Raw genomic sequence first — 26,215 nt, 5'->3', positions numbered from 1 at the left:
TGGGAGATGCGGCTTGAAGGGGAATCCAAGCTTGAATCGCACGCTACTAAAGAGAAGAAGCGTATTGCCAAATAAATAACACCATTAGGGAGTGCCGCCAATATAAGAGTTACTTAATCGTAAAGGTCTCACTTGATCATCATATGACGAAATCCCATGAGCTTAGACGAACATAATGGTTGGAAGGATCACTTTGAACAGCATACCAAATTTCGAAGACGGCTTCAAAACTTTTAAAGCAAGAGTTATAGGGTGAAACTGGCCCTGGTAATTTTTCTTTTTATTAAAAATAAGGTGTTTAAACCAAGTTTACCCTGTTTAAGTGTATTTATCCCGGTTTGTGTAAAAGATGAGAAGTTGACCGGCTTGGGTCTAAACTAACCCACCCACGCACCCAGTCAAATAAGATTAAGGCTCGATGGCGATGGGGAGATCGACCGAATAAGATTCCGCTCCCCAGTTCCAGCTCTTCCTACTGTTCCTCCTCTCCACGCTGCGAGCGGCCGCCTGGCGGACGGCGGACGCTCCGACACTCGACAACAGCGTCCAGGTCTCAAAAATTGCCGTTAGAATGGAATCGAGTAAGGGCACGGAAGGGTTAGCAGGGGAGATTGAGGTGGAGGCCTACCGGCGTCTCTTCCCCCTCCCCTTCTACGAGCGCCATCTTCTCGAGTCGGTGCGCCCGGATGCCCGGCCTCTCAACCGCGCTAGAGATACCACCGTCGCCCTTGGTACTCTTCTTGTCTTTGTTGTCTCCCGTAATGCCAACTTTTCCTTTCTCTAAAACAAACCCTCTCTTCCTCTCTTTCTCCAGGTCCTGTTGCTTCTGCCGATGGTTCTGCTTTGGTTAAGATCGGTGATACAGTGCGTTTTCTTCGGTTTTAGTTTCTCCTTTTGTAACTTGGAAATGCTTTTCTGAACATGTGCCTCGACTGCTTGATGAAATGCTTCTGATGCACAGACCATGCTTGCCGCTATCAAGCTTGAAGTCATGATCCCTTCGGCAGATGCGCCCGATGAGGGATCCCTAGGTCTGCATTCGATTTTATATGATATTTACCGCTTCTTTATTTTTGCCAGAAATGCTTATTTTTTTGGGGACTGCCATCTGGGTTCTGTTATTTTCTGCAGCAATCGAATTCCACATGCCACCAATTTGTTCTCCAAGCGTTAGGTCTGGAAGGCCCGCTGAGGTGGCACCTGTCATCTCACAGCGGTTGTCAGATGTTATAACGAGGTATGCTCTGATTTGTGTGGGTTCCTCTTTATAGCTTCTGCCCATCTTAGTGTCACAATCCACGACCTCATCCAAAAAGTCTAGCTGGAAGGTATTTTTTTTGGGTTTCTTAGTTCTGTATAAGTACCAAGATCTTTTCAGTGAATCACCGATGTAAGACACAGATCCTCACATACTCCCCATTTAAGCCCTAACGTTCTTATTAGACTAAGGGTCCAAATCCATTCAAATCTAATCACAAGCACTACTATCGGCCTATCGTCAGTCTTAAAGAGCTTGTGTTGCAGCGTCTTCAAGTCTATTTGGGCAGGGTCTGCTTTGATATTATTTATCACAACCTAGGACCTTACCCAAAAAGACTAGCTGGAAGGTATTTTTTTGGGTTTCTTAGTCTTGTATAAGTACTCAAGATCTTTCCAGCGAATAACGGACGTGGGACTTTCCTTGCACCCACATAGGTCTTTACAGGATCACTAATTGTCACGCGTCGAACCTATTGTATAGGTCGATCATGTGATACGACCGTATGAACCCTAGAGTGATGCCTTGGATATCATGCAAGGCGTGCCTTTTTCATACACATATCATTCTAACTCAGGTAGTGGTGGAGTTAAATAAACTAAAGCATTTATTCCGAAGAAATAGTCCACAATCACTAACAATAAGAATACATCAAATTATTCCAAGAGACATTGATCAAATATTTTCTAAATCCTAAGTTCCTCATTGCTTGATCCCAAACCTCGTCTACTCGACTGTATTTGTAAAAAAAATAAAAGAGAGATAATAAGCTTCACAACCCAATAAGTTACCAAAACCTCTAGTAAGATCAAGTGTATTGTGCAAGAAACATGAAATTTCAGTTTGCATGAGTTTTCACGAATAATAACATCCTGAAAATACATGAAACATATCATATCTATCAACATAGATTTCAAAATATGTAATGCACTTGGCCAAAAATAAATTTTCCACAACCAGGGATGGACCATCCATTCTCACTTTCCAAGTCCTCGCAATTATGGCTACGATCAACTCGTAACAAGCTTCGAAAGAGATTAGATCTTGACTACAATATGCCGTTGCTAGTTATGAGCCAATGATTGCCCTACTGGAGGCCCGAAAGGAAACTAGCTTCGAAATCATATAGAGATATATGTTTTCATTAGCATGTGTCAACGATCAACCTCAATTGGCTAGGCTTGAAAGAAAACTAGCTCCTGACTACAACATGCTGTCAGCCGGCATGCGCCAGTGATCACCCCATTGGAGGCTTGGAAGGGGACTAGATCCTAAGCCTGTGTGATCATAGTTGGATTGGAGAGTAGCAAAATCAGAACATATACGATATCACAATAAAATACAAATCATGCACAAGTAAAATTAAACATACTCGATTCAATCATTTTCATGCAGCATGCATATGATACTTAATTTCAGCAAAATATAATAGCAATAGATTAACTTTCAAATAATGTAAATTGGATCATAATTAATACTAGGGGTAGAGGTAAGTTACAATTTTTGCTCTAAAATCTCTTGAAATTCATCAATTAGGAAGATCGTCCAAAACCTGAATGCAAAGGAATCGGTCTCGATTATGCCTCCTCACTAGCCGGACTTGGGTTTCCACCTGTTTGGTGAGCTTTACCAGCACCACCACTAGGATAACCAGGCTTTGATATCAATTGTCACAACCCAGGACCTCACCTAAAAAGGCTAGTTGGAAGGTATTTTTTAGGGTTCCTTAGTCCTATATAAGTAGCCAAGATCTTTCCGTCGAATAACCGATGTGGGACTATACACACGCCTCCATGGGTTCTCACAGACCTCCTCTTTGATTGGGAGAAAATGGGGAGGAGGAGAACGTGAGTAGGGAAATTGAGTTTCTCTCATGTGGTTAGGAAAACAAGGGAAGAAGTGGGGAGGAAAGAAGAGAAATGGAAAAAAACCATGTCACCTCAAACCCACAGTTTTTTTTTTCTTTTTGGCACTTAAATTGTAAAGATTTGGAGAGAAACTGTATGCTCAAAATATTATTTTCTATTTCTCTTTTACCCTAGATCCAGACGGTCTAGATAAATTTCCTCTCTCCTGTGCATCCAAACACCTGGAGAAAAATCATCATTTTTCTCATCTTTATCTCCTGTCTCTTCTCTTTTCTCTTCTGTTCTGTTCCTCTATTCCAAACAACCTATCATCTAAATATCATTTGCATTGATTCTAAATATCTTCAAAGAGTTAAAGGATTCCTTTCCCTCCCTCTCTCTCTCTTCCCCGCTCATTCTTTTTACTATTGACAAGAATTTATAGATTTCTGACCTGATTTATAACTCACAGCTGTTAGAAATTATTAGAAGTCTTGCCTTATAATGCATGTGGGGGGAAAGCATGAATGGCCATGATTCTATGAGAAAGTATCAGTACCTATTTGTTTCCCTCTCTGATGAAGACACTCCACTTTTAGCTGGTGCAGTTTGCTTTTCTCTCTTAAAGAACTAAAGTTATCAGGGTATACTTCTGCTAAAGAAGAGAGTGTGTACAAAGCACCTCACAGTCAGAAATTTGGTGGCTGTTAAGCATGAATGGAGATTGAAGGACTTTGGATAAAGGCTCGAAGTTATTTGCATCATAATAGTAGAATTATGATAAACTTTAGTTTATAAGCATATAACCATTACTTGTTAATAACTATTAGTTAGCTTAAATACTTGATTAGTATCAGTTATACAAGTTATATTATTTAATTTGAAAACTTATATAACTTTAACTTACATGATATGTATTATTTAATTTATTGCATATAACTTGTAACATATAACTCTATACTTGTTTGAATTTAGTTTACTTCAGATCCATCAAAATTTTTGGTGAATACGTTATACTTCTTACTAGTTGACCTTCATTCCATTTTGTTGTATTAATAAAGGGGCATATTGCACCCAATTGGTTTGGCTACTCGTATTGTATATTTGTCTTTTGTTGGAAGTGCTATTTCATGCTTTTATGTGAAAAGAAAAGGCCTATTAATGTAATAATGTTGTTTTTGAATATACAGCACATATCATTGTTGTCAAGCAAATTGGGATCAATTTGTGAAACAGAATTGTGAAACGCTTTCTGCAGAAAAGATTGCAGTTTGAAATGGGCAAGAGTGTAAATCGTATTTACCGTTTTCATCTTGTCAAGATGGAGTAGTGGTTACCGCATGCAGAACTATTTGCTTTATTTATTATGTTATTTTTCAAATATCGAAGAGAAAGCAACATGGATGCAAATGCAAAATGAAATTCTGGAAGTAAAGAGCATTGTTAAATGCAAAGTTGGAAGAGCTGGCCTGTAGTGGTCCATACAAAGTGTAATAGATTGGACTGACGGAGAACCAGCTCTTAGGACACTAATGGTACCCTGGTACATAGCAAACCAAGGCATCCTAGTTTGTACAACTTGCACTGAAAGTTGTTTTGCTGCCTTTGCTTTCTCTCTCTTCATTAAAGTTTGAAGTACCACAACATAGTATTGGTCATGTATTAGCTCAAAAAGTAGCATGGTGTTCCCCAGAGTTTGCTTAGGGTTTGTAGATATGGGGGGGCATGGCGTGCAGTACATACCCTTATATGGTCGGTTTGTCAACCTTATTTTTTAGTGTGGTTGAGGTGACTGAACAAAAGAAGAGAGTGAGAAAGGCAGAGAGAACTCTTCTACTCTCTTGATGCTTTGATCCACAACATGAATCCAGCCAAATCCATTAAAAAAAGACCAAAATTCACAAACAAAAATGAATGTTGCCTGATTTTTTCTATTTGGCATGAATTTTGGATATAGTGTAGGCTGGGCATCAACCTGCAATGCCATGTATTAATGTAATAATGTTGTTTTTGAATATACAGCACATATCATTGTTGTCAAGCAAATTGGGATCAATTTGTGAAACAAAATTGTGAAATGCTTTCTGCAGAAAAGACTGCAGTTTGAAATGGGAAAGAGTGTAAATTATATTTACCGTTTTCATCTTGTCAAGATGGAGTAGTGGTTACCGCATGCAGAACTATTTGCTTTATTTATTATGTTATTTTTCAAATATCGAAGAGAAAGCAACATGGATGCACAAAATGAAATTCTGGAAGTAAAGAGCATTGTTAAATGCAAAGTAGGAAGAGCTGGCCTGTAGTGGTCCATACTAAGTGTAATTGATTGGACTGACGGAGAACCAGCTCTTAGGACACTAATGGTACCCTGGTACATAGCAAACCAACGCATCCTAGTTTGTACAACTTGCACTGAAGTTGCTGCCTTTGCTTTCTCTCTCTTCATTAAAGTTTGAAGTACCACAACATAGTATTGGTCATATATTAGCTCAAAAAGTAGCATGGTGTGCCCCAGAGTTTGCTCAGGGTTTGTAGATATGGGGGGGCATGGCGTGCAGTACATACCCTTATATGGTTGGTTTGTCGATCTTATTTTTTAGTGTGGTTGAGGGGATTGAACAAAAGAAGAGAGTGAGGAAGGCAGAGAGAACTCTTCTACTCTCTTGATGCTTTGATCCACAACATGAATCCAGCCAAATCCATGAAAAAAAGACCAAAATTCACAAACAAAAATGAATGTTGCCTGATTTTTTCTATTTGGCGTGAATTTTGGATATAGTGTAGTCTGGGCATCAACCTGCAATGATTTTTTCGATGAATATTCTATTTTTATATGATTTATAGATTGGTATTTGGTATTTGATATGGAGGAAGTTAACCTAGTTCTTTTTTTATTTTGACTGGCTACCACTTTACAATGATGGTCCCACTGAGACCACTGGGCAAAAGACTTTTAGAGCCTAGCATGTTGCTGGGCTCTGTGCCCTTCCCATTATTATAAGTTTATAACTAGTATTCAGTATGTGTAACACACATGAAGGAAAAAATTATAGTCTTCATTCTTGCTTGGATTTGGAGTGTTGGACTTATAATTATTATTTTTTTCTTTCCAAGCTGTTATGTTTCCTAGTTACAGTTCTTGTTAGAAGTATGCCCTAGAAGCCAACGTGGCTGACGCATATTTGTAATCTGGGAACAAATTTGTAATTTGACTCTTATTAATAAATAATATTGGGCAATTTATTTTTCATTCATGTTTGTATGTGTCCATGAATCGTCCAAGAAATTAATAGATGATGACACATATTCTCAAGGAGTTGAGAATTTGAGGCATGTGTCATTAGAGATTAATTTCTAAATGCTCCTGATCGATGGATCCATCACGAGGGACGGTGATCGATCCGCCGAGATTAATACACAAATCACTTAGTCAGATGGACGAGTTTCGAGTCCACGGTGTAGAGACACTGGAGTGATTATGCAAGTACTTGTTAGAGGACAAGGTACTGAGCTTGACCAAAGATAGTGGTCACATGGATGTTTATCCACTCGTCAGTGATTACTTATGCTGTAGTTGTATGACTGGTCTTTTGACCTGCGATGCCTCAGCTATTCACTGTGAGGTTGCTGTAGTTTGACGAGCATGTGAACTTGGGCCATAGCCATTCGGATCCTTGTAGTGCGGATTGGCTGCAGTTGGTTCATTTTGGAATAGGATTGCATCTAGATGGGATCTATCGATCTTGATAGATTAGGAGTGATCCTATGTGATTTATGAGACTGAGTTTGATAAATTTCTGGTCACGTATTTTGGAAAAAGAGTTTCGATATCTCGAATTGGAAGTCGTATAAATTTGACATATGACGGACGATGGGGTTTGATGAGATATCCATAACCTCCGTCACGTCGGGATCCATGATAGAGGGACTGTATCATACGCTAACTGCACCAAGAGGTTCAGATATTCCATTCTGCTGGTTGCCACCACATACTGCTAGGTGTTACTAGTGGATTGTGAGATTCGAAGGCATTTACTTGGTGATCAGTGAACCCTAAGAGTAGAACTGAAATTGTTTCAGTCCACTAAAAGGAGTTTCAGTGATATTGACTTGGAGATCTCAATATGTCTCACTACCAGTCAGAATAGAACCTATGAGGTTACACACATAGAGGATTTAATTAGTCAGCTATCATAATTGTGATTTGGAATCACAATAGAAATCAATCATCAATATGATTGGTGATTGAATTAACCCACTAAGTGTTAGTGAGTTAATGGAAGAAGAATCAAGTGGAATTGATTGCAATTGGATTGCAATTGGGCTGATTTAATGAGCCAAATCAAATTAGGTTCGACCCAAATTGATTTGGGTTCATGATTGGGTCAATTTGATTAAACCAAGGTTTGTGCGGATTTTAAAGACCACATGTCGTCGTAGGATGATATGACTTAAGTCATGTTCACACTATGCGGACTTTAAAGTCCACATGGCGTCGTAGGATGCATGCTCCCAAATCAATTAATTCTCCTAATGAGATTAGAAATCCTAATGTGATTAGAAAATTAATCAATTGATTAAGTGGACACATGTCATGCATCTATGAGCACAAGGATTGGACACTTGGCATTAATCCAAGGGTGGGTTATATTCCCATACTCCTAATAAGATTAGGAGAAGCCCTAAACCCAATCTATAAAAGGGTAGCAAGAGAGACATTATGAATTAATTCTCCTCTTCCTCTCCACGCCTCCTCTTCCTTTCTTCCTCCATCCCACGGCAGCAAGAGGAGCCTTCATCCTCTTCCTGCACGACAGCAAAGGAGTTCCCTTCTTCCTCTTCCAAGGCGTTGGAAGTTTGAGAAGAAAAGAAAGGAAGAAAGACCACACGGCAGCAAGGAAGGAGTTCTTCCTCACGCCACATAACCCTTCTTCTTCCTCCTTCACGGAAGCAAGGGGTCTTCATCCTCCTCTACTTCCACAGTAGCAAGGCAAGGAAGATCCACGTGCAAGCTTCCTCCTTCCTCTTCCTCCATCGCAAGCAAGGTTGAAGAAGAAAGGGTTCTTCTTCAAGGAGGTAAGTTGCAGATTCTTATTCCAACTTATGATAGTCATTAGAGGTCTTTGCAATGAGCTAGCACTCCGATAAGACCTTATCTCAGATGATTAAATCCTCGTGTGGATACCTGTAGAGGCCGGACATGTGTGCGGCTTAACCAGGAACCTAGACAGATCATCAGGCTGCGGTGTTCTACACCTGCAGAAATTTTTGAAGATGAGATCTTCAAATCTAAAACTTTTGATTTTTTGTTTCAGTTTTATAAATCTTTATCAACCCTCCTTAGATCCTAATCTTCCCTCCCTAATGAGTTCAAAGATCTTCTGGATTTGGATCCAGAAAATTTTTTGAATTCTACGATCCAAGGCGCGTTCATACGATGAACGACATCCCGTTCGAATTCCGCTGCGAACGTCGCATCGAACGGGGCATAACTCAGCAGTTCTAACTAGAGAGTTAGGAAATCATTTAACCCCCCCCCCCCCCCCCCCCCCCCCCCCCTCCATTTCTTGTCTTTGTTCTCTTTCTTTGCCTTACATGTGCAGCGATGCAAGATGAGTTGAATGACCATATTTTGGATGGGCTTGAAGATGGCTTCATGAAGCCAGCCTCCAAAGAAACACAAAGAAGCAAAAAGAACATGGTTTCAGTGTTCTTTTTTTCTAAAAAAAAACGATGGGCAAGTTCTTTGTGTTGATTCATATTTTCCAAAAAAAATGTCAGGACCCTCTAGTTCTGTATTTACCTTTATTTCTTGTGCATGTCTAACTGAGGTCCTGAGGGAAAAAACATAGTTCAAAGAAAAATAACATTCATTAAATTTATGGGCATGGATTATTAGTTAACATTTGCACTGTTTACCTGTTTAAGGTAATATTTTATGGAATCACCAAATCTTTGCATGCAGCTGGAAAAACTGTTATTTTTCATGTACAATGGTCTACACATATTTTTTCTGTGTATTATTTTTTAAAAATAGTAAGTATTATAATAATTTTTACATACTTGTAAATAATTCCAGTCCTTTCTCATCTTGGAAAACAACAGAAACTGCAGTGAATTTAATTGTTAAATAGTAGTTTTGGATAATAGATGTTATAATAGGTGATGGCATTATCCAACCTTGGCCTAGAATGGGGGTGTTCATGGAAACACATTTGTCTAGGAGTAGGCTTTTGTTGAGAAACTGTCGAGCAACTTTTGTTGGTGTGGGTATCCAACTAAGCTGGTGAAAGCAATCTTGGCCATCAATTTTTGGTGTGGGTATCCAACTAAGCTGGTGAAAGCAATCTTGGCCATCAATTTTTTGTGAGGTTAATCCATTGGTTCTAGGCCAAAAGGAAAAAATGATTGAAAGTAGAAAAGGTTAAACAATGATCTCTTGGGTTAGTGCTGGTACAAACATGGTGAGCATGGATCTGTGGCTGTGAGGATTTTTCTTTTTCTTTTTCTTTTCTTTTTTTGTAATTTGGTCAGAGCCATAGGTAAGAAATGGATTTGCTTTTCTTTTATTGACCTCACTTGTATGTGATCACATGTGGTTGGTTGAATGAACAGACAATTGGCCATCATGTCCATAGTTTACATTGTATATATAAGAGATATGCAGTGAATGTGGGAATCCAAAGGCAAAATACAGATGCACAAACGGACTGAACTTGAATTTTGTTTCATGATGTGTATATTTTGATCAATTGCATGTATTCATTTCTTATATATATCTTCTCTGCAATTATTTTTCGTAATTCAATGTATAACATCCATTTTGTTGTCACTCACTTGTATACAAGAAATACTTAGTTTTTAAGCACGCTGTAATACTGTAGATCATGATCAACAACATGGTCTCAAAATTTGGATGACTCATCAGGTACTATTTTATAGGAGATTCATCCTTTTTGATATGATTCTTGATCAGCTCTCTCTCTCTCTCTCTCTCTCCCTCCCTCCCTCCCCTCTCTCTGGCTCGCTTGGTTGGTCTCTCCCTCCCTCCCTCGTTCCCATCCTCCTTCTCCCTCTCCCTCCCCCTTCATGTGTGATTTCATGCATTGGTGGTTAGAAACCCTAAACATTGCTGTAGAAAAGGTCTAAAATGCCTCCTCTACTTTAGTTTTAGGTGCCTTGGTCAAGAAATCCTAAACCATCTAGGCTCATTGGGCGCTCGGTTCATTTTCTTTGCTTGTAGGTTCCTCCTAGTTGTTGTTAGGGCTGAGTGAGATGATCAATTTGTTTGCCTATCTATCTGTTTCTCTAAAGGGTGTGGGCATCCCTCTTGGTATACATTTACCTAGTTCCCATCTTGATCTGTTTAGGTTACTATGTACTTTTCTAGCATCTTTTCATATATTGACCTAATTGAGCATAAATTATATAAGATATAGCTACCCAATCTGGTTAGACAATAAAGTAAAATAAGATGTTGACTAATTGGTTTGTCAAAAATTGGTATCTCTTGATTGGCAGAAATTCCTTGCCTAAAACAAATCATGGCTGAAACTTGAAAGTCTGATCTGCAATCCAGATTAGGGCTTAGAAACTTGAAGGACCCCAATTGTGTTTGGATTGGAGCTGGGCTTTATAGATGATTATAAGCCTGATTTTGAACCCCATGACAAAAGAACCTTGTCTAGGGCCCTTTGAAGCCTGATATATGTGGGCTGATTCTGATTCTGGGTCTAATATTGATGTTGGAGGTACTCCAGGGCTGGGCAGCCTAGGCATAAGATCTGCTTGGCTTGTCAACAATGTTAATGTTCAGGAAAGTTGTAAGAAAATTGTGTCTTGAGTCTGGTTGGAGAACATTAAGGTGAATGATAGTAGTGTATTCCAGTTAATAGCCCCTTTGTCTTCTTTAGTACAGAAGCTAACTAGAGAGCATTTTTATTTTGTCCAATATGCTGTTATATTGATGAAAAGCTGAAAAATTTATTATACATTTCTGACATGTTTGGCCATGTGTGAGTGTTCCAGCGCAACAACAGAAGTTATCCCCACACATCCTTCCAGTCTTCCTTAGACATAACATCTTAAACATGATTACTGATTATGGTTTTAATTAAATATAACAACTATATCTCTAGTTCTATTCTTAAGATTTTAGCAAATTCCAACAAGAACAGCATTCCAACTTTTTTTACTTGTTTAGTTTATTGCATAGGTTCCTGCACTGGCCTCCCATTTTCCATTAAGCCTCTTCACAACCAGATAAAGTAACCAATATAATCAATTGTATAATTGGTGGCCTTTATGCTAACATGGTTTAAAGTTAGATGTTGAGTTGCAATTTGGGCTCTCATGGAGGTCCAGAGTATTCTTCCTCAGAAGTGAAAGAGATTCTTTACAAGAACCTTTGGTATTGATCTGGGTTTGACTTTGCTCATATCCTAATTCATAGTGAATGGCTCAAGAGTGGCTCCTTTTGGACTGTTCATCAGAATGAAGGCTTCAGGCAACCTAGTTCCTCAATGGCTTTCCTTACCTAGGCCCTCCTCAATCTCATGCTGGTTTATGCTGCTTGTTCAAAACCTTTGGATGACAATCTATGCTAATGGCATCATTAGTGATGAATTTAGAAGTCTATATTTTATTTCCTGTTGGATTCTGAATGGCAGAGTGGTTGCTATAATCCCATGTGTGGAAACGAGGAGATTCATCAAAACCTGTCTTACTTGGACACCCACATCCAACCTAAAATCTATGTTTGAAATGTATATGAATAATTGATGCATCAGGTTGTTGCTTTTATAAATGGGATGAAAAATATATTCCAACAATGAGTTTGCTCACTACAATAATGTTAAAATCAAGCTTTTTATCTTTTTACAGATTGGTCAAGAATATAGGTGTTACAGTAACATTTTGTAATATCTTTTTTTTTAAAAATCTTAAGCGAATTGAGAAGTTTGAAAGAGAAATGTGCATATTGGAAAACCATAATAAATGATATATCACTGTTTCTTTTATACACTATTTAAATATATCTTCTAGTTATCTTTCTCTATTGATCTTTTCATTTTCTGATGTCAGATACTCGGATATGTGTCTGAATACCATTCTTGTGTTTGCATCCATGTAATACTACTCAAAACTTCTGTATTGCAAAATGATGTGCGGTCCAATTGCAAACTCTTTTCTTTTATAGCTTGAGCAAAATATTTTTCCTTTTAGAACCATTTGATGGCCATTTAAGATCATAAGATATGTTCTTAACATATTTTTTCATTAATGTAATTATTATTTTCTTTTAATTTTGTTTGGAATGCTTCATGACATTTTATGGAAATTACTCTTTGAATTTCTGCAGTTCTGAGATGATAAACTTGAATGAACTGTCCTTAATTAGTGGAAAGGCTGCATGGATGGCCTACTTGGTAAGGCTGCCCTTTTCTCTTAGTTCACTATTCCTGTGCAAAAGTTCGTCCGCCATTTTTCTAAAATTTAGATTGATTTGAATAAAATATAAATACATGCATATGCAAAAATATGTACTAAAATTTATGGGCATGTTGATGTATGAACAGTAGAGCTAGAAAGCATTTAACAGTATTTGGCCCCAAGAGCTTTCCATGTGAAAGAAATGATTGACCTTTTAAAATGGAAACCTATGTTGTTGAGCATAATCTACATTGTTTAAATTGCTTAGGAACAATATTTCATTATCTTGGAGGCATCTTTTGCATCTGGTGTACACATGTACAATGTTCATTGTAGAATGCCAAGCTTTGTTTTGGTTTATGGTTTAGATGCACTGAAATCAGTGGAATTTGTTGTTTTTTATTTGTGTTTTAAGATGTCTAGTGAAGGTCAAGAGCTTGGATTGTGAAATAATATGTCCTGCAGCAATATTTCAGCTCACTAACTATAATTCTATGTCCATTTTATAACTTTTTGATGCATTGGAAAGAGACCTCTGAAACACATGATTTTTTATTCCTAGGAAATTTTAGTCATAGAGAAATCATGATAGATAATATTGTTTTTCATATAGAAGGTTTATTATTGATTCGAATACGAAGAAGCTAAGGCCAAGAACTCTTATAAACATTCCATCCATTATACACATACTAAACATTAATGCATGTTTACGTGCATCTTGTGTGTGCTTTATATATGTTTTTTTTTATTGCATCTGAATCTGTTGAACTTTACTAAATCTAGATCCAAATGTAGAGAGAACTGCCTGATGTTTTGTTCTTTAAACTGCCTGATGTTTTGTTCTTTAACCTGCTATTATCTCCTTTAATAGTGGAAATCCAGATGATCTTTTATTAGAGAATAAGAAAGAACATACAAGAAAAAAAAGGAAAATAAGAATCAAGAAGTGGAGAAAAGATGACTTGTTCAATCACAGATCTGATTAGACACTTTTTTCCTATGTTGTTAAATTAGGGAAACCACTCAAGAGAGGTATATTATGACAAAAATACTGTTGTAGTACACCTGACAACAGAAGTGCAGCAAATAATAGTAGTACATCTAATAACAGAAGCAATTAAGGAAATATTATTTTAGGGCATTTACAATTATATGTGTTTGTGTACTTATGCATGCATGTATGTGCGCGTGTGCTTGTGCATGTAAGTCTATATGTATGTATATTTGTACGTAACTATGTATATATGTATGCATGTATGATGGCCAAACAGATCATTTTCTGTGGAGACCTGTCTTAGCTGGTTTGACCAATTTTGGCTGAGTTTTGGTAGTTTCAGCAGATTTTGACCCAAACTGATATTTTTTTTTATCTTTTTTTTTTTTATCAATAGGTTTTATATGTTCAATACTTTCTAATATTTTTTAAAATTTGTTAATGTTGTTCGATATCACATTTATCTAAAGCTCTAATAATTTATTTATGTTATTTTTGGCTAAGGTTGGTTATTGCCGTGGCTGATGCGATTTTGATGTATATTTACTAATGAGAAAGCAACATGTTGCTGTGGTTCTTTTTCTACTTAAATGAGTTTTCTTTTCTTTTCTTTTGAATGATGGGATACATTAAAATGAAATAATAGAATAAAATGGGTTTTATTTTGGATGGTTCTTTTCTTGTTAGGATGGATTGTTGAATGGAATATGATGAAATATGGTCAAGTGCTTTTTTCATTCTTAGATGAGTTATTATAATGAAATAAAATGAGCAACAATTAGCAGCAAAATTAGTTAAATGTAAAAATTAGAGAAAATATGGGAAATTATATCAAAGAGAATAGTGTAGGAGAGTCTAAAATACAGAGAAAGTGAAGAACAATTATAGAAGCTAGAGAAAATTATGATATATGTAGTACATGAGCTTTGAACAATTTAGTGTCCACCTAAAACTACCTAAACTACACAAATTATGACCCTGAATAACTCTAAACACAATGAAATGATGTGAAATAACTTTTTGCGTTTTTTTTTTATTTTCTAATTTTTTGGATTTTTTCCTAACTTTTTTGACTGAAACTGCAAATCTCATAGTGAAATTGCTGAAACTGAAACTATCAAAACTGAAATTCTAGAGGATTAAAAGCATGTCTGGTTCCGAATTTTAAAACCTTGGTCTGTTCAGAATTGTAGTTATTGAATGATTGACATTCTAGCAACTGAGGGAGCTTGTAGTTTTTGTAGTTGATATTTGACCAAAATGGCTATCGTTTGTGTCTTGAAGGATATTTACTGTCTCAATGCTGATGGATGCCTATTTGATGCTGCTTTACTTTCAGCAGTTGCGGCATTTTCTCATTGTAAGTTCATCCTTGCTCAGCTACAACTTATTACATTCTTTTCCTTTTCTTGTTATGTTGAATTTAAGCCCAACATACTGCAATCATACATTGGGAAATAGGATCATAAGTGATTCCATATTGATGGATTAAGGCTTGTTGTTAGTTTCTGATTATGATGTTTTCCTAGCTTATTCCTATCGTGTAGAATTTAGCAAAACAATCTTTAGAACTATTTGTGGCAAAGAGGTACAAGCCTCCTGCCCCTCCTTACTGCTCAATCAAGATCTAGAGTAAACATAACCATTAGCATTGATGATAAGTAGGATGTATTGGAAGGAAGGCGAGTGTCATCATGAGCCGCTCCAAAGGTGACCACCAAGGAAACTATTGGATATCTTGAAGGAAGTCAATGGGGTGGTGAGATGGTGGATGTAATGGTATCTGAGTCACTCTTGAGACAAAAAGATTGATGGGATGATATAGGCCCCGTTTAGGAGAGCTTTTGGAGGGCCAAAAAGTACTTTCTGCCTTTCTAAAAGCACTTTTAGATGTAATAGGGGTGTTTGGTAAAAATTTCGGAAAGCTGTTTTAGCTTTCTTAAAAAGCTAAAAATAGCTTTTGGGAGAAGCTTCATTTTGGAGCTTTCCGAAAAACCACTTTTAGACTTGGTCGAAAAGCTATTTTTTTGACCAAAATACCCATGATAAAATATAATAATTACACAGAATGTTCCTTTAATAATTGTTTAACTAATTTTATCACTTAGCTAGAAAATGTTATATTATGAGAAATTAATTTACGCCAATAATTATAATATTTTATATCTTTATTATTGTATTATACTATAAATATAATATTATATTACATTATATCATAATACATTGATGTGTTATGTTAAATAATTTAAAATTATATTAAATTATTATGCTACAGTATACAATATTATATTACTATATGATTATAATATTATATTATATTATAGTAATATTATACTATATCATATTTTTATGTGTTAATACATATTATATTTTATTATTCTTTATTGTATAATACTATGCAATATTTTTTATGGTCATTTTGTTATACCAAAAGTACTTTCTCAGTTTGTTTACCAAACATATGTTAAAGTGGCACAATACTTTAGAAATGTAGTTACCAACAACAAGCAACTATTTATGAAAGCTCTACTTCAGAAAGCTCTACTTCCAAAAGCTCTACTGTCAATGGCTCTCCAAAACGGGGCCATATTGATTGCCATCCTAGTTAGTGGTGTGTTCGGCAAGGGCATGAAATATGTAGTGATGTGGTGCACTATGATAGCACTAACTTGATTGCCTCCCTTGCAAATAATCATCTCACTTTTGCTGAGTTAGATTGCAAGTGGATTCCAAACATTTGATGTTGGGAGCATCTAGCGGAATGAAAGAGGAGGGGACCTTCAAAGGGGTAGGTGGGTCACCCCAAAGACCCAAATGTTGGAAAGGTAATCCACTTGTGACTTTCTCAAACACTTAAAGGGCATGTTTGACATTGCTTAAGAAAAGTCCTCGCATGACTCATCTTTAAATACAATAAGCACATTTGTCAAAGGAAGTCTCATTGTTTTGTCATTCATTAGAGGAATTTGGATTGGGCAAAATCTGAACTCTGCCTAATGCCAAGCCAATTTAAGCTTTGAACCAAACTACTAAACATAACCTAAGTTTTATCACTACCTAATTTTGATTAAATAAGCTAATGGCGTAGGTTTGAGATCTAAAACCAACCCAAATTTAGACCAAACTTGATCAAACTAACAATCATAGGGTCAGGCTGGTCCCAAAAAGTCTTCCGTAGAGTTCTTAGGTGAGTGTTTGATGGTTTCTAGCATGGTACGCCGAATCGGCCCGAACCGGAAGGGACGGGGCGTACTATACCGGCCTGAACTGGGCGGTACGGGGTATACTGTACCAGTTCGGTACCGGTACCCGGTACGGATGGCGTACGGACACTCGGTACGTCAAAAAAATTCCGTACTGTACCGTACTGACACTGTGTTAGTATGGCACCGGTACGGGATATAGTACCGAGATAGCGAACTTTGGTTTCTTGGATTGTTGACTAGAGGTTTTGTTATTGTTAAGCCTAACATGCAATATTGACCCATCTTCTCTTGTTTCATAGGCACTTAGGATCTAGTGGTTAGTTTGACATGGTATCCGAGCTAGTTTGTTGAAGGCCATGAGTTCAAATTCCCTCCAAGCCAATTATTTATAAATGTTTACTTGGTTATTATTTTGACTTATCTTATGCTTTTATTCATTTAACTATCCATGTGCATAGTCCAATTTGCACGTAATGGAGGATGGTAAGCTTGCATACATTGTTCACCCATACCCTATAAGCTCTTGCGATATACTGGTTAGTTCAGAGTTACTTGGGTGATGTAAACATGGTTTAAAATTCTAGTATAATTGGTTTCAAAGTCCTCTGTCAAGGCATAATTTATCCTTAAACCTAATGTCACGCATTCGACCTGAAAATACGGGCCAGGTATGCGGTAATCGCTGCATACTCATAGAAATTTTTTTTCATATACATGCAAGACATCTCGTCACAATATCATAAAGCAAGTAGTGGAATCAAATAATTATTTAAATAACTCTAAAATTTAAATAACTAAAATCCAACTTAATGTATCATAAAATTCTAGTAATATCTAATAGTCTTACATCATATTTTTAATAAAATACTAATCAAAAATAAAAAAAAAAGAACTTTGCTTCTAATCACTCTTCCAAAATATGTCCCTATGCCATCTTAACTATCAGTTGTAAAAATAGTAAAATATTGAATAATAAACTAGACAACCCAGTAAGTAATGAACATTTAAACTAAATAAATCAGGTAATAAGATAAACAATAATATACTAAAAATAAGTATATGAAGTACATTAGTTCAAAACTAAATCTAGACGTGCAACATTATCAAAATATTGTGCATGCAAATCCATTTTTTCTCAAAATTCAAATTTCGTTTATAAATCCTAGATCTTTCAAAATTTCATATTCATGTGAACTATGAACTATGACCATACTTATACTTTGTGGCTAGGCCAGATAATGAGCTTAGAAATAGTTGTACTGTCAATACATAACTTCCATTGGTAGGGTATCAAAATGCCAATAGGATATAAGTATCAAAATATATAACTCCCACTGGTAGAGTATCGAAGTGCCAACATATGCCTTCCACTAATAGGGTATCGAAACATAGTCCAACAGCGAGTCCCAATCCATCTCGATTCAATTTTTTTTCTCAAAAAGATGTTTCATGTTCCAAATTGAAGGATACATAAAATATGCAATATCAAAATCAATCTAGCATAATCCATATTGAAATCAACATGTTCAATCATGAATCATATAATATTTTAGAAAAAAAAGCATATCAATAAAACACTATGCGTCAAGTTCATAAATAATGAATAATACGACTTCAAAAATTATGAATATTTTATAAATTGCCGATAAATCTAGAAAAAGGGTTACATTGCTTATATCGCGAGTACAACTAACTAACAGATCCTCTTAGTCTAAAAATCTCTCTCAGAGCTTAATATTCAAAAATTATATTTCTATCAGAAATTTAACCATGATTGTTTTAAAAATAAAAATTCTATATCTTGACACCCCCATAAAGGATCGAGCCTAATAATCGTAAAATATTTTCATGGAAATTAGGTCCCCGAGATGAGGGCTGAGTTCAGGTCGACCTTGATCTTAGGAGAAGGGACCCATTGCGGTCCACTTGTCGTGAGGGAGACAGGAACAATAGAGGAGAAAATAGGGGCTTTAGAGCTTCCTTCCTGACATAAAATAGGGAAGGACAACTGTTGAAGAATTGGGAGGCGGAAGGTCCATCTTCCGACGACAGTGGAACCGATGGCTAAGCGACGCTTGAAAAGGAATAAAAAATAGGGGTGTAAATTGGTGATCAACACAACTTTAGAAGGGCTGAAAACTCCATCTAACCGGCAGCAAAGCCCAGGGTCACTCCTCGACGTAGTGGAAAGAGCTTGGCATGGTCGTGGACTGATGGCTGGAGCCCTTTTTACTTCAGATTTTCCAACGAAGCTTGGAACGGAGGATTCATAATCGAAACAGGGCATCAAAATTCCCGACCAAATCTGGCGACCTCTCCACCAAAAAACATGGTTTAAAGGCTAAGGAGGATGTGGAGGAAAATCAATTTGAGGATTACAAGATTAATACCTTGTTTCGATGATGCTAGCCTATGGCAGTGGCGGACGGTGCTCGAGATGAAGCCGGGAACACCAGCAATATCCACTTGAGGCTAAGACTGCTGGTGGGGGTTGAAGGGATCTGGGATGGTTTAATTAGAGCTGAGATCGAACTCCAGCATCCCTCTCGGCGTCGGATTCCCATCAGGAGTCGAGGAAGAAGATGACTCCATCAGGAGTTTGTCTTCTTCTCTGCATGTGCGGCTGTGCACCTCAAGTAACCACCCCCTCCACCCCCCCGGGGGGATGCCCAAGCACATGCGAGCACATGCTGGGTTTAAGAATTTCAAATGTTTTTCCAAATTCTGTTTTGGGCCAGGTAAATTTTGGGCCAAGCTATTTATGGGTTGATCCAATTTCTGAGTTTGTTTGGGTATTTGGGGATAATCCAAGTCTTCTAAGCTGACCAAGGACCAAGTGGACTAGGCTTAGTTCAAAAGGGGGTCAAGCAAGCAATAACCTATTTAAAAGGTTCTTTGAAGCAAAAACTTAATCCAATTTGTGCTGCCATGACATACAATGTAACCAACACCATTTGAAGTTCAATTTGTTCAGTGTACCTTAAATATTTATCGTTACATTGTAGATCTATGAACTAAGTAGGTTCATAAAAGTTATCCCTGTCAAGTGGAAAAAAACAGGAACCGAGAGTTTTTCCTATTCAGTTTAAGCACTCTATGAATTGGGACGGCCGTATCGGTGCATGACCCAGCTGGGATGGAGGCGGGATGGGGGACGGAAGTGAGTTTAGGAGTCCTGCATCCATCTCGTGTGCCATGATCTCATTGGAACAGGACGGGATGACCGGGACAGTTTTTTTAAGTCATGATTTCTTTATAAGTTTTCATTTTTTTAGCAATTTTTTATAAGCTTGCTGTTTAGAATATGTCAATTATTTCGTGTTGAACACAATGTATTCAAGTGAAGCACATTGTAACATTCTTTTGAATTATTTGAATTGGTTTAGAATAAATGTGCATTAATTCCTTTTTGTTGATTTCCAAATGTGGGTGAATATCACAATGTCAATGACGTAAAGTAAAAGCACCTTGTCACAGTGTCATATATTGATGTCATTGGCACAATTTGTGAAACTGTGACAAGTTAATAATGGTTTTCACTTTAGTTATCCCTGTTAGCTCATATGGCCCTTATGCCATGTGTCACAACTCACAACCATTTCCCCCAAATTTGATATGTAAACCGTCTTATAGGTAGACACATTGTTTCATTTATTATCTCAACTATTTTCTGGGATCGCAGCCCTTTTGCTAATTCATTGGTTCCTTTCCTATCTGCATCATCTTCTTGCTAGTTAGCTGGCCCTTTTTAAGTCCTCGATGTAGCTTTGCTTTTTTCCTTTATAAGATTTACTTACTTTATGTACTTATGCCAGTGAGGTTTCAAGGTTCTTTGAGCTTTTATTTGGCCTCTTCAAGTTTCTTTGAGCTTTCATTTGGCCTCTTCAAGTCCAAGCACTTTGTGGGCATTTGCTGCTGTCTTAGTTTCTTGTTCAACAACTCCAAGTTTGTGTTTGTCTTCTTCCTGGTTGGACCATTGATTTTAGTGCTTTATTGATATCACATAATTTTGGTCAGTATGCAGTTAAAAGGTATAGATCATATCCAACAGCTTGAATCATCAATGTCAGATCCCTATCTTCTGATTTCACCTGACCAAATGTGACTTGAAATCCAGCCAATGGATCCTATTCCACCCCTTCCCCTTTTCTCTCTCTCTCTCTCTCTCTCTATCTGTATATATACATACATACATACAAACACATACACATAAATATACACACATATATTATTCCACCTCTGTGATGGTTGGATGTCCATACTGATGCCCATCTTTGACTGGTAATTTGTTTTTGTTGCAAGGATGACTATTGTTTTATTTACCTTGTTTATCTCATTTAGTTTGTACTTAAATTTAATGACTAAAAATTTTATATTGATCTACAGTGCAGATCCCTCTTGTTTCTGTCAATGATGATGGAAGAGTTGTTGCTGTATCTGGTGAACTCACGGAAGGAAAATCAAAACTAGAATTGGTCAATAAAGAAAAGAGGAAGCTCTCACTTAGGAGCAAGCCATTTTCCTTGACATGCATACTTCATGAAAAATACATCCTTGCAGACCCCAATTCAGAAGAAGAGTCTATCATGGATACCTTTGTGACTGTTGTGTTAGATTCATGGGGCCAGCTTGTGTCAATATACAAACCAGGGGGAGCAGTTCTTGCCAACATGTCAACAATTAAGGTTTGTCACCACGTTCCTCCTATAACTTTACTAGAGTAGAAGTTTGGGGAATTAAAGTTATTAAGATATTTAAAACACTAGCTGTCTCGAATCTTTTATTAACCTCTATGATGTGATTTAGAAGATAATTGAAAAATATGTTGATTTAAATGCACATTTTAAATTTAATAAAAAATTAATTTTTAAATTCATGAAATGCATTTGAACAAATTTTAGAGTATGTAACATCATAGAATTATATATCTTGTTGTTCAATTCTCAACTCAACCAAGCCTTAATCCCACACTAATTAGGGTCAGCTATCTATCTTACTATTCCATGAAAATTTAAATATGCTTCTAGCAACATCTTAAGAAAAACATGAAGTTTGTTTTATGGCCAGTTTTGTGCTTTCTTCATGTGTGCAATATGAATTCTGCATGAGTGTTGGATATCAAGCAGGTAGCTGACATAAATCACTATGATATTCTATAATCCATTAAAACTTATAGACAATAATAAATTGGCTTGTAATATTGGTGACTCACAATTGACCAAAGAATTACATGAAGGCTACTAATGCATTTGATGATTTGTAGGCGTGCATTGCAGTTGCAAAGAGTAGAGTGAAGGAGCTAAACAACATTTTGAACGAATCCCTTTCAGAGATGGAGGTTGACTAGTTTTTGATTAATCTGCTATTTGACATATATATATTTGAATCTGTCAGGTAAAACTGATTTTTAAAATTCTTTAGATCCTTGTTCTTTTGTTCTCACATTTCAGTTCAGTTGGTCACAAAATTCGATGCCTTGGCCCTTTTCCAGTCCAATATAACTGAGTGGATTCCAAATGGAATCAGTTGGTTGGTCTGGTGATATATTTAAATGTTAGCTTGAAACATTAAAAGAGTAGGAAAAATCAAAATTTGTGAAGAATAAGGACTGGATAAGATTTGATCTGCATACTGCTCTTGAGTTAGTTGGAGGTTTGTGGTAAGCGTTGAAGTGGGATAAGAGGGCAAGAAATTGATTGCAAATATGTTTCTAAAATCATTTCATTTCTGCTATAAGTTCATTCAGTAATTTTACAATATTTTTTCAAGTTTCCATTTATGTCTTCTCTGTTTCCCTCATATCCCTCTCATGCCGAGTATTTGGATCATTCTCTTTATCCATCTATATGCCTTTATCTGGAAAAAATTGCCGACACTGGTAAAAAGCTTACCTTTTATAGATTGAGTGGCATTAACTCTGAGGTTGAGTACTAAAATCATGTTCACTATCAATATTTCCTTATACCAGCCCAAGGAGAATATCGGAGTAATGGCACTCTCATGTCTGTAAATTCAGGTCTGCATAATCTGGCAGGGCTGGCCTGAATGAAACACAAACGGAGATTTTGAGCTTCCTTCAATTTAATTTCTAGAAGGGCAAGGAAAGAAAATAACTGATATGGAACTACCAATGGGTTGAAGCTAGTTTTCTGCACGCTGTAATGTGCTTCAACCAAATATGAATTTTTTTTTTCTTTTATATGCTGGAAAACCTAGCTAGCCTCTTAGGATTTTGTTTATCTGATGTGGCTTCCATCTCTTCTGTCTATTTGTGATGCATATACAGCTTCAAACCAAACTGTGGAACGTCAATAAACATACTAGTTGTATCTTGAACATCAGGATGGTTTTGTAGCCATCCAGAAAGTTTTAGCCACCTCAGGCAAGGTTGTCAGCCAATTGGTTGTTTTTTGAAACATAGGGAAATGCTTCATCATCAATTTGAGCTTACCTTTTTGTCGAAAACAAATTTCTACCATTTCACGTTGTTGTGCCAACATGGATAACTGCCTCTTTTAGATGGTCTTTATTGAATATCTTGAAAATAGTGGGGCAGCGCCACCCATCATTTAAAAGAATTGACGGGGAAAAACCTATATCAATCATATGGGGAAATACCATCCAAACTCCTTCAAATATAGTGGTGCGGCCACTGGGCTACAAACCAGTTCATGGTCATTTATGCTCAGCGTTTACGTCCATAAGTCATGCTTTTGTGAGTACCAAAACCTTAAAATCTTGTAGTTTGAGTCATGATGGCAGCTGTGTTTCAGTATTGCACAGATTAAAAGATTTCAATATTGGATCTCATGGCCCTGCTAAAGGGAGTGCAGAAAATTGCAACTATGACCAGATAATATTTAAAGCATCCTGCAATTAAGTTGCAGTTTCATCGTGTCCTTGCATACTGTCTGGAGACTATATATTCTATGTGCCATTAGTCAGATGAGTAGGACATGATCAGAGGCCTGGTCATGCATTTCCATAGTCTATATTGTCTATATGCCATTAATCAGATGAGTTAGATGGATGCCATTGAACTTCCATCCGATCATTACGGAACATCTTTGCGCTTCCATAGCTGGATGTCACTACATTTCCATCCCATCTGGGATAACTGTTGTGTTTCGGACTCTTATTTTGTTCCGTTTGTTGCCATCGCGTTTGTGACAACTAGGCCTGGGCTGCCAGATGGGCCGACCTAGACCCATGTAGGCAGCCCATCTGGAGGCCACCACCTCTTGCTTCGGAGAGGAAGGTGGGCGATCCAGCTGCCAGGCGGACGGGACGACAGATGCCCGACCACAAAGCAGTGCCGCCACCTCCTGCTTCGAAGAGGAAGGTGGGCGGTTCAGCTGCCGAGCGGAAGAGGCCACAGCCGCCAAGCCGCTGGGGGCGATGCCTGGAGGCTTCCACCTCCTACTTCGGGGAGATCTAGCTACCGGGTGGAAGGGGCCACAGCTACCCAGCTAAAGTGGTTACCACCGCTCAAAAATCCTATTTATAGTCATAGCCCTTACAGATCTCCTTCTTCCTTAGGGAATCCTTGAACCAGAGAAGCCGGAGCAAGGGACGTTGCGCCACTCTTCGGAGCAAGGTAGACCCTAATTCCTGTTCCTTTATCTTTTGATAACGAAAGAAAAGAAAAAGGGAGGAAGAAGAAGAGGAAAGGAAGGGAGAAGAGCCTACCTGGTGTTCTCGGCTGCGGATCCGGCACGATGAGCCGTGGCCGCAGCCGTCAATGGCCGGAGGCCCTTCCTCCCCTCCTTTGGGCACGACGAGCCCGACCGCAGCCTTCCCTTGGTCGCAGCGAGTTCGACCGCAACTACGGCCACGGTGGTGGGTTCCTCCCCCACCGCAGTGGGAACGAAGGAGCCGCCGCTCCGACTTTGGGGTCGGCCAGGGATGCCGCAGGCTCGGCCGCGGGCATCGGCGGCCGTGGCTCGGCCCCTCCCGAGTTCACCCTCCTCCCTTCGCCGGAGAAGAAAGGGGGGGGCTGCTCGACCTCTCTCGAGCCTCCTCTTCTTCCTTGAGAGGGGATGGGGAGGAGATTAGAGTGGAAAGAGGGTTCGGGAGAGCCTTCTGGAGGAGGGAATGGGTTAATGGGTTGGGTTCGGATTAACGGGTCGAGTCCGAACCCGAACTAATCCAATCGGATTTAAAGAAATTAAAATAGATTTGGGTTAGCTCGGGTTGGGTCTGATCTAAATCCAACTGGGTTCAATTAGATTGGAATTTAAATTGATTAAGCCGAATAAAGTTTAATTGGGTTGAGTCCAAGTTTAATTGGGCCTGAAACCTAATTAAATTTGGATTGTGCAATGATTGGACTCGAGCTGGCAAATATATGAATTACAAGATTGTTTGGAAAAACATGACCTAGTTTCATAGACACTGTCATCTTTAAGGACATAACCTTATTTTCAGATGTTATTGAAAGATTTTGGTCTCTGTTTCAGTATCTTGAAACTCCACAAATCATGCAACGTGGACAAGCTATTGTGCAATATTGAGCTATACATGACAAATGTATGGTCAAGTCCTTTCCCAGAAATCCTGATATGCTGGGTTTCTTTTATGGTTATCCTGGGACTCAAACCTGTTGTTCATTATTGACAGGTCAACGTTTTATGCAAACACTAGCTTTTAGATAAAGTTTTTTAATTTTATAAGAAGTAAGATTCTTGCAGGAGAGTTTATTTTGGTACTGGTTAAGAACAAGAAGTTAAAATGTATTGGGTTCTATATCAGGCAAAACTGTCATATCGAATCTTGAGATTATGAGTGTATTTATTCAGTGATGTGCAACCTCATCACATGCTTAAACCAATTGTTTCTACTCGTTCAATGTGCCTCGTTATTTTCCTCCATCTTCAAAGTTTTCATCAGATTAGTCCAAGCCAATGGTTCACTTCTTTTTACATTGTAGGTCATTGATTACTACTCCAAGAAGAGTGTTGTGGCGCAGCTTCATGCCGACAAACCCCCAAAAGAAGTCACTTCTGAGGTTCAGAAGTCACTTTCATGAGCGGAACCTCCCCCCTATTATTTGACTTAAATGTAACTTTATCAGAAACTCACCTGGGCATTGGTTAATTAACCTGTGCAATCTGATACATTGTCAGCTGGAGCTTCAATCTCCTGAATTTTTTTCCCTTTCACCAAACCTTTTGCATTTCGGCTTTTTGGCTTGAGAGTTCTTAACAAATGCAGACCAGAATAAAGTTTTTCGCATGCAAGCAAGGGTTCTTGCTGTAAAAGTTGTGATGTGGCATGGAATTGATGAGATCTTTTGTGTGAAAATGTTTCAAAATCTGAAGCTGTGTGTTGTTTTGTTGACTGACGTTTATCTTAGCTTGCAAAGGTCACCCCCCTGTGATTGGACTTTGAGATCCCTATTATAGTTGGTCAAGGATTTTAGATATCTGATGTGTCAACATGCTTGTATTAACACAGGTTCATGGCACAAAGTTATGGA

The 26,215-nt window shown here is 37.8% G+C and overlaps 1 protein-coding gene across 6 annotated transcripts; it reads left to right on the top strand.

Annotated features, from left to right (window-relative positions):
* The first annotated feature begins 405 nt into the window (after window positions 1-405).
* On the top strand, window positions 406-26,056 carry LOC103702935 (3'-5'-exoribonuclease family protein). Of its 6 annotated transcripts, none has more exons than XR_015977245.2 (10): window positions 410-731; window positions 815-864; window positions 962-1,031; window positions 1,132-1,237; window positions 12,467-12,533; window positions 14,816-14,891; window positions 21,124-21,422; window positions 22,001-22,131; window positions 24,277-24,334; window positions 25,667-26,056. XR_015977245.2 is itself a non-coding variant. In XM_088720088.2 (10 exons), exons 1-10 carry the CDS (start codon window positions 572-574, stop codon window positions 25,672-25,674), a joined length of 969 nt encoding a protein of 322 aa, XP_088576214.1. In that variant the 5' UTR covers window positions 410-571; the 3' UTR covers window positions 25,675-26,056. The 6 variants fall into 6 exon arrangements, 5 of the variants coding, with proteins under 5 accessions (XP_008807566.1, XP_088576214.1, XP_008807564.3 ...); XM_088720088.2 differs by having other exon boundaries at window positions 22,001-22,075; XM_008809344.6 differs by lacking the exon at window positions 24,277-24,334 and having other exon boundaries at window positions 406-731.
* The last annotated feature ends 159 nt before the right edge of the window (window positions 26,057-26,215 follow it).

This window comes from Phoenix dactylifera, chromosome 4 (assembly GCF_051530095.1).
Source record: "Phoenix dactylifera cultivar Ajwa chromosome 4, Ajwa_hap1_PhDact_Kaust_v1.1, whole genome shotgun sequence".
NCBI classification, from domain to species: Eukaryota; Viridiplantae; Streptophyta; class Magnoliopsida; order Arecales; family Arecaceae; genus Phoenix; species Phoenix dactylifera.
This window is presented reverse-complemented; position numbering and strand designations above follow the sequence as displayed.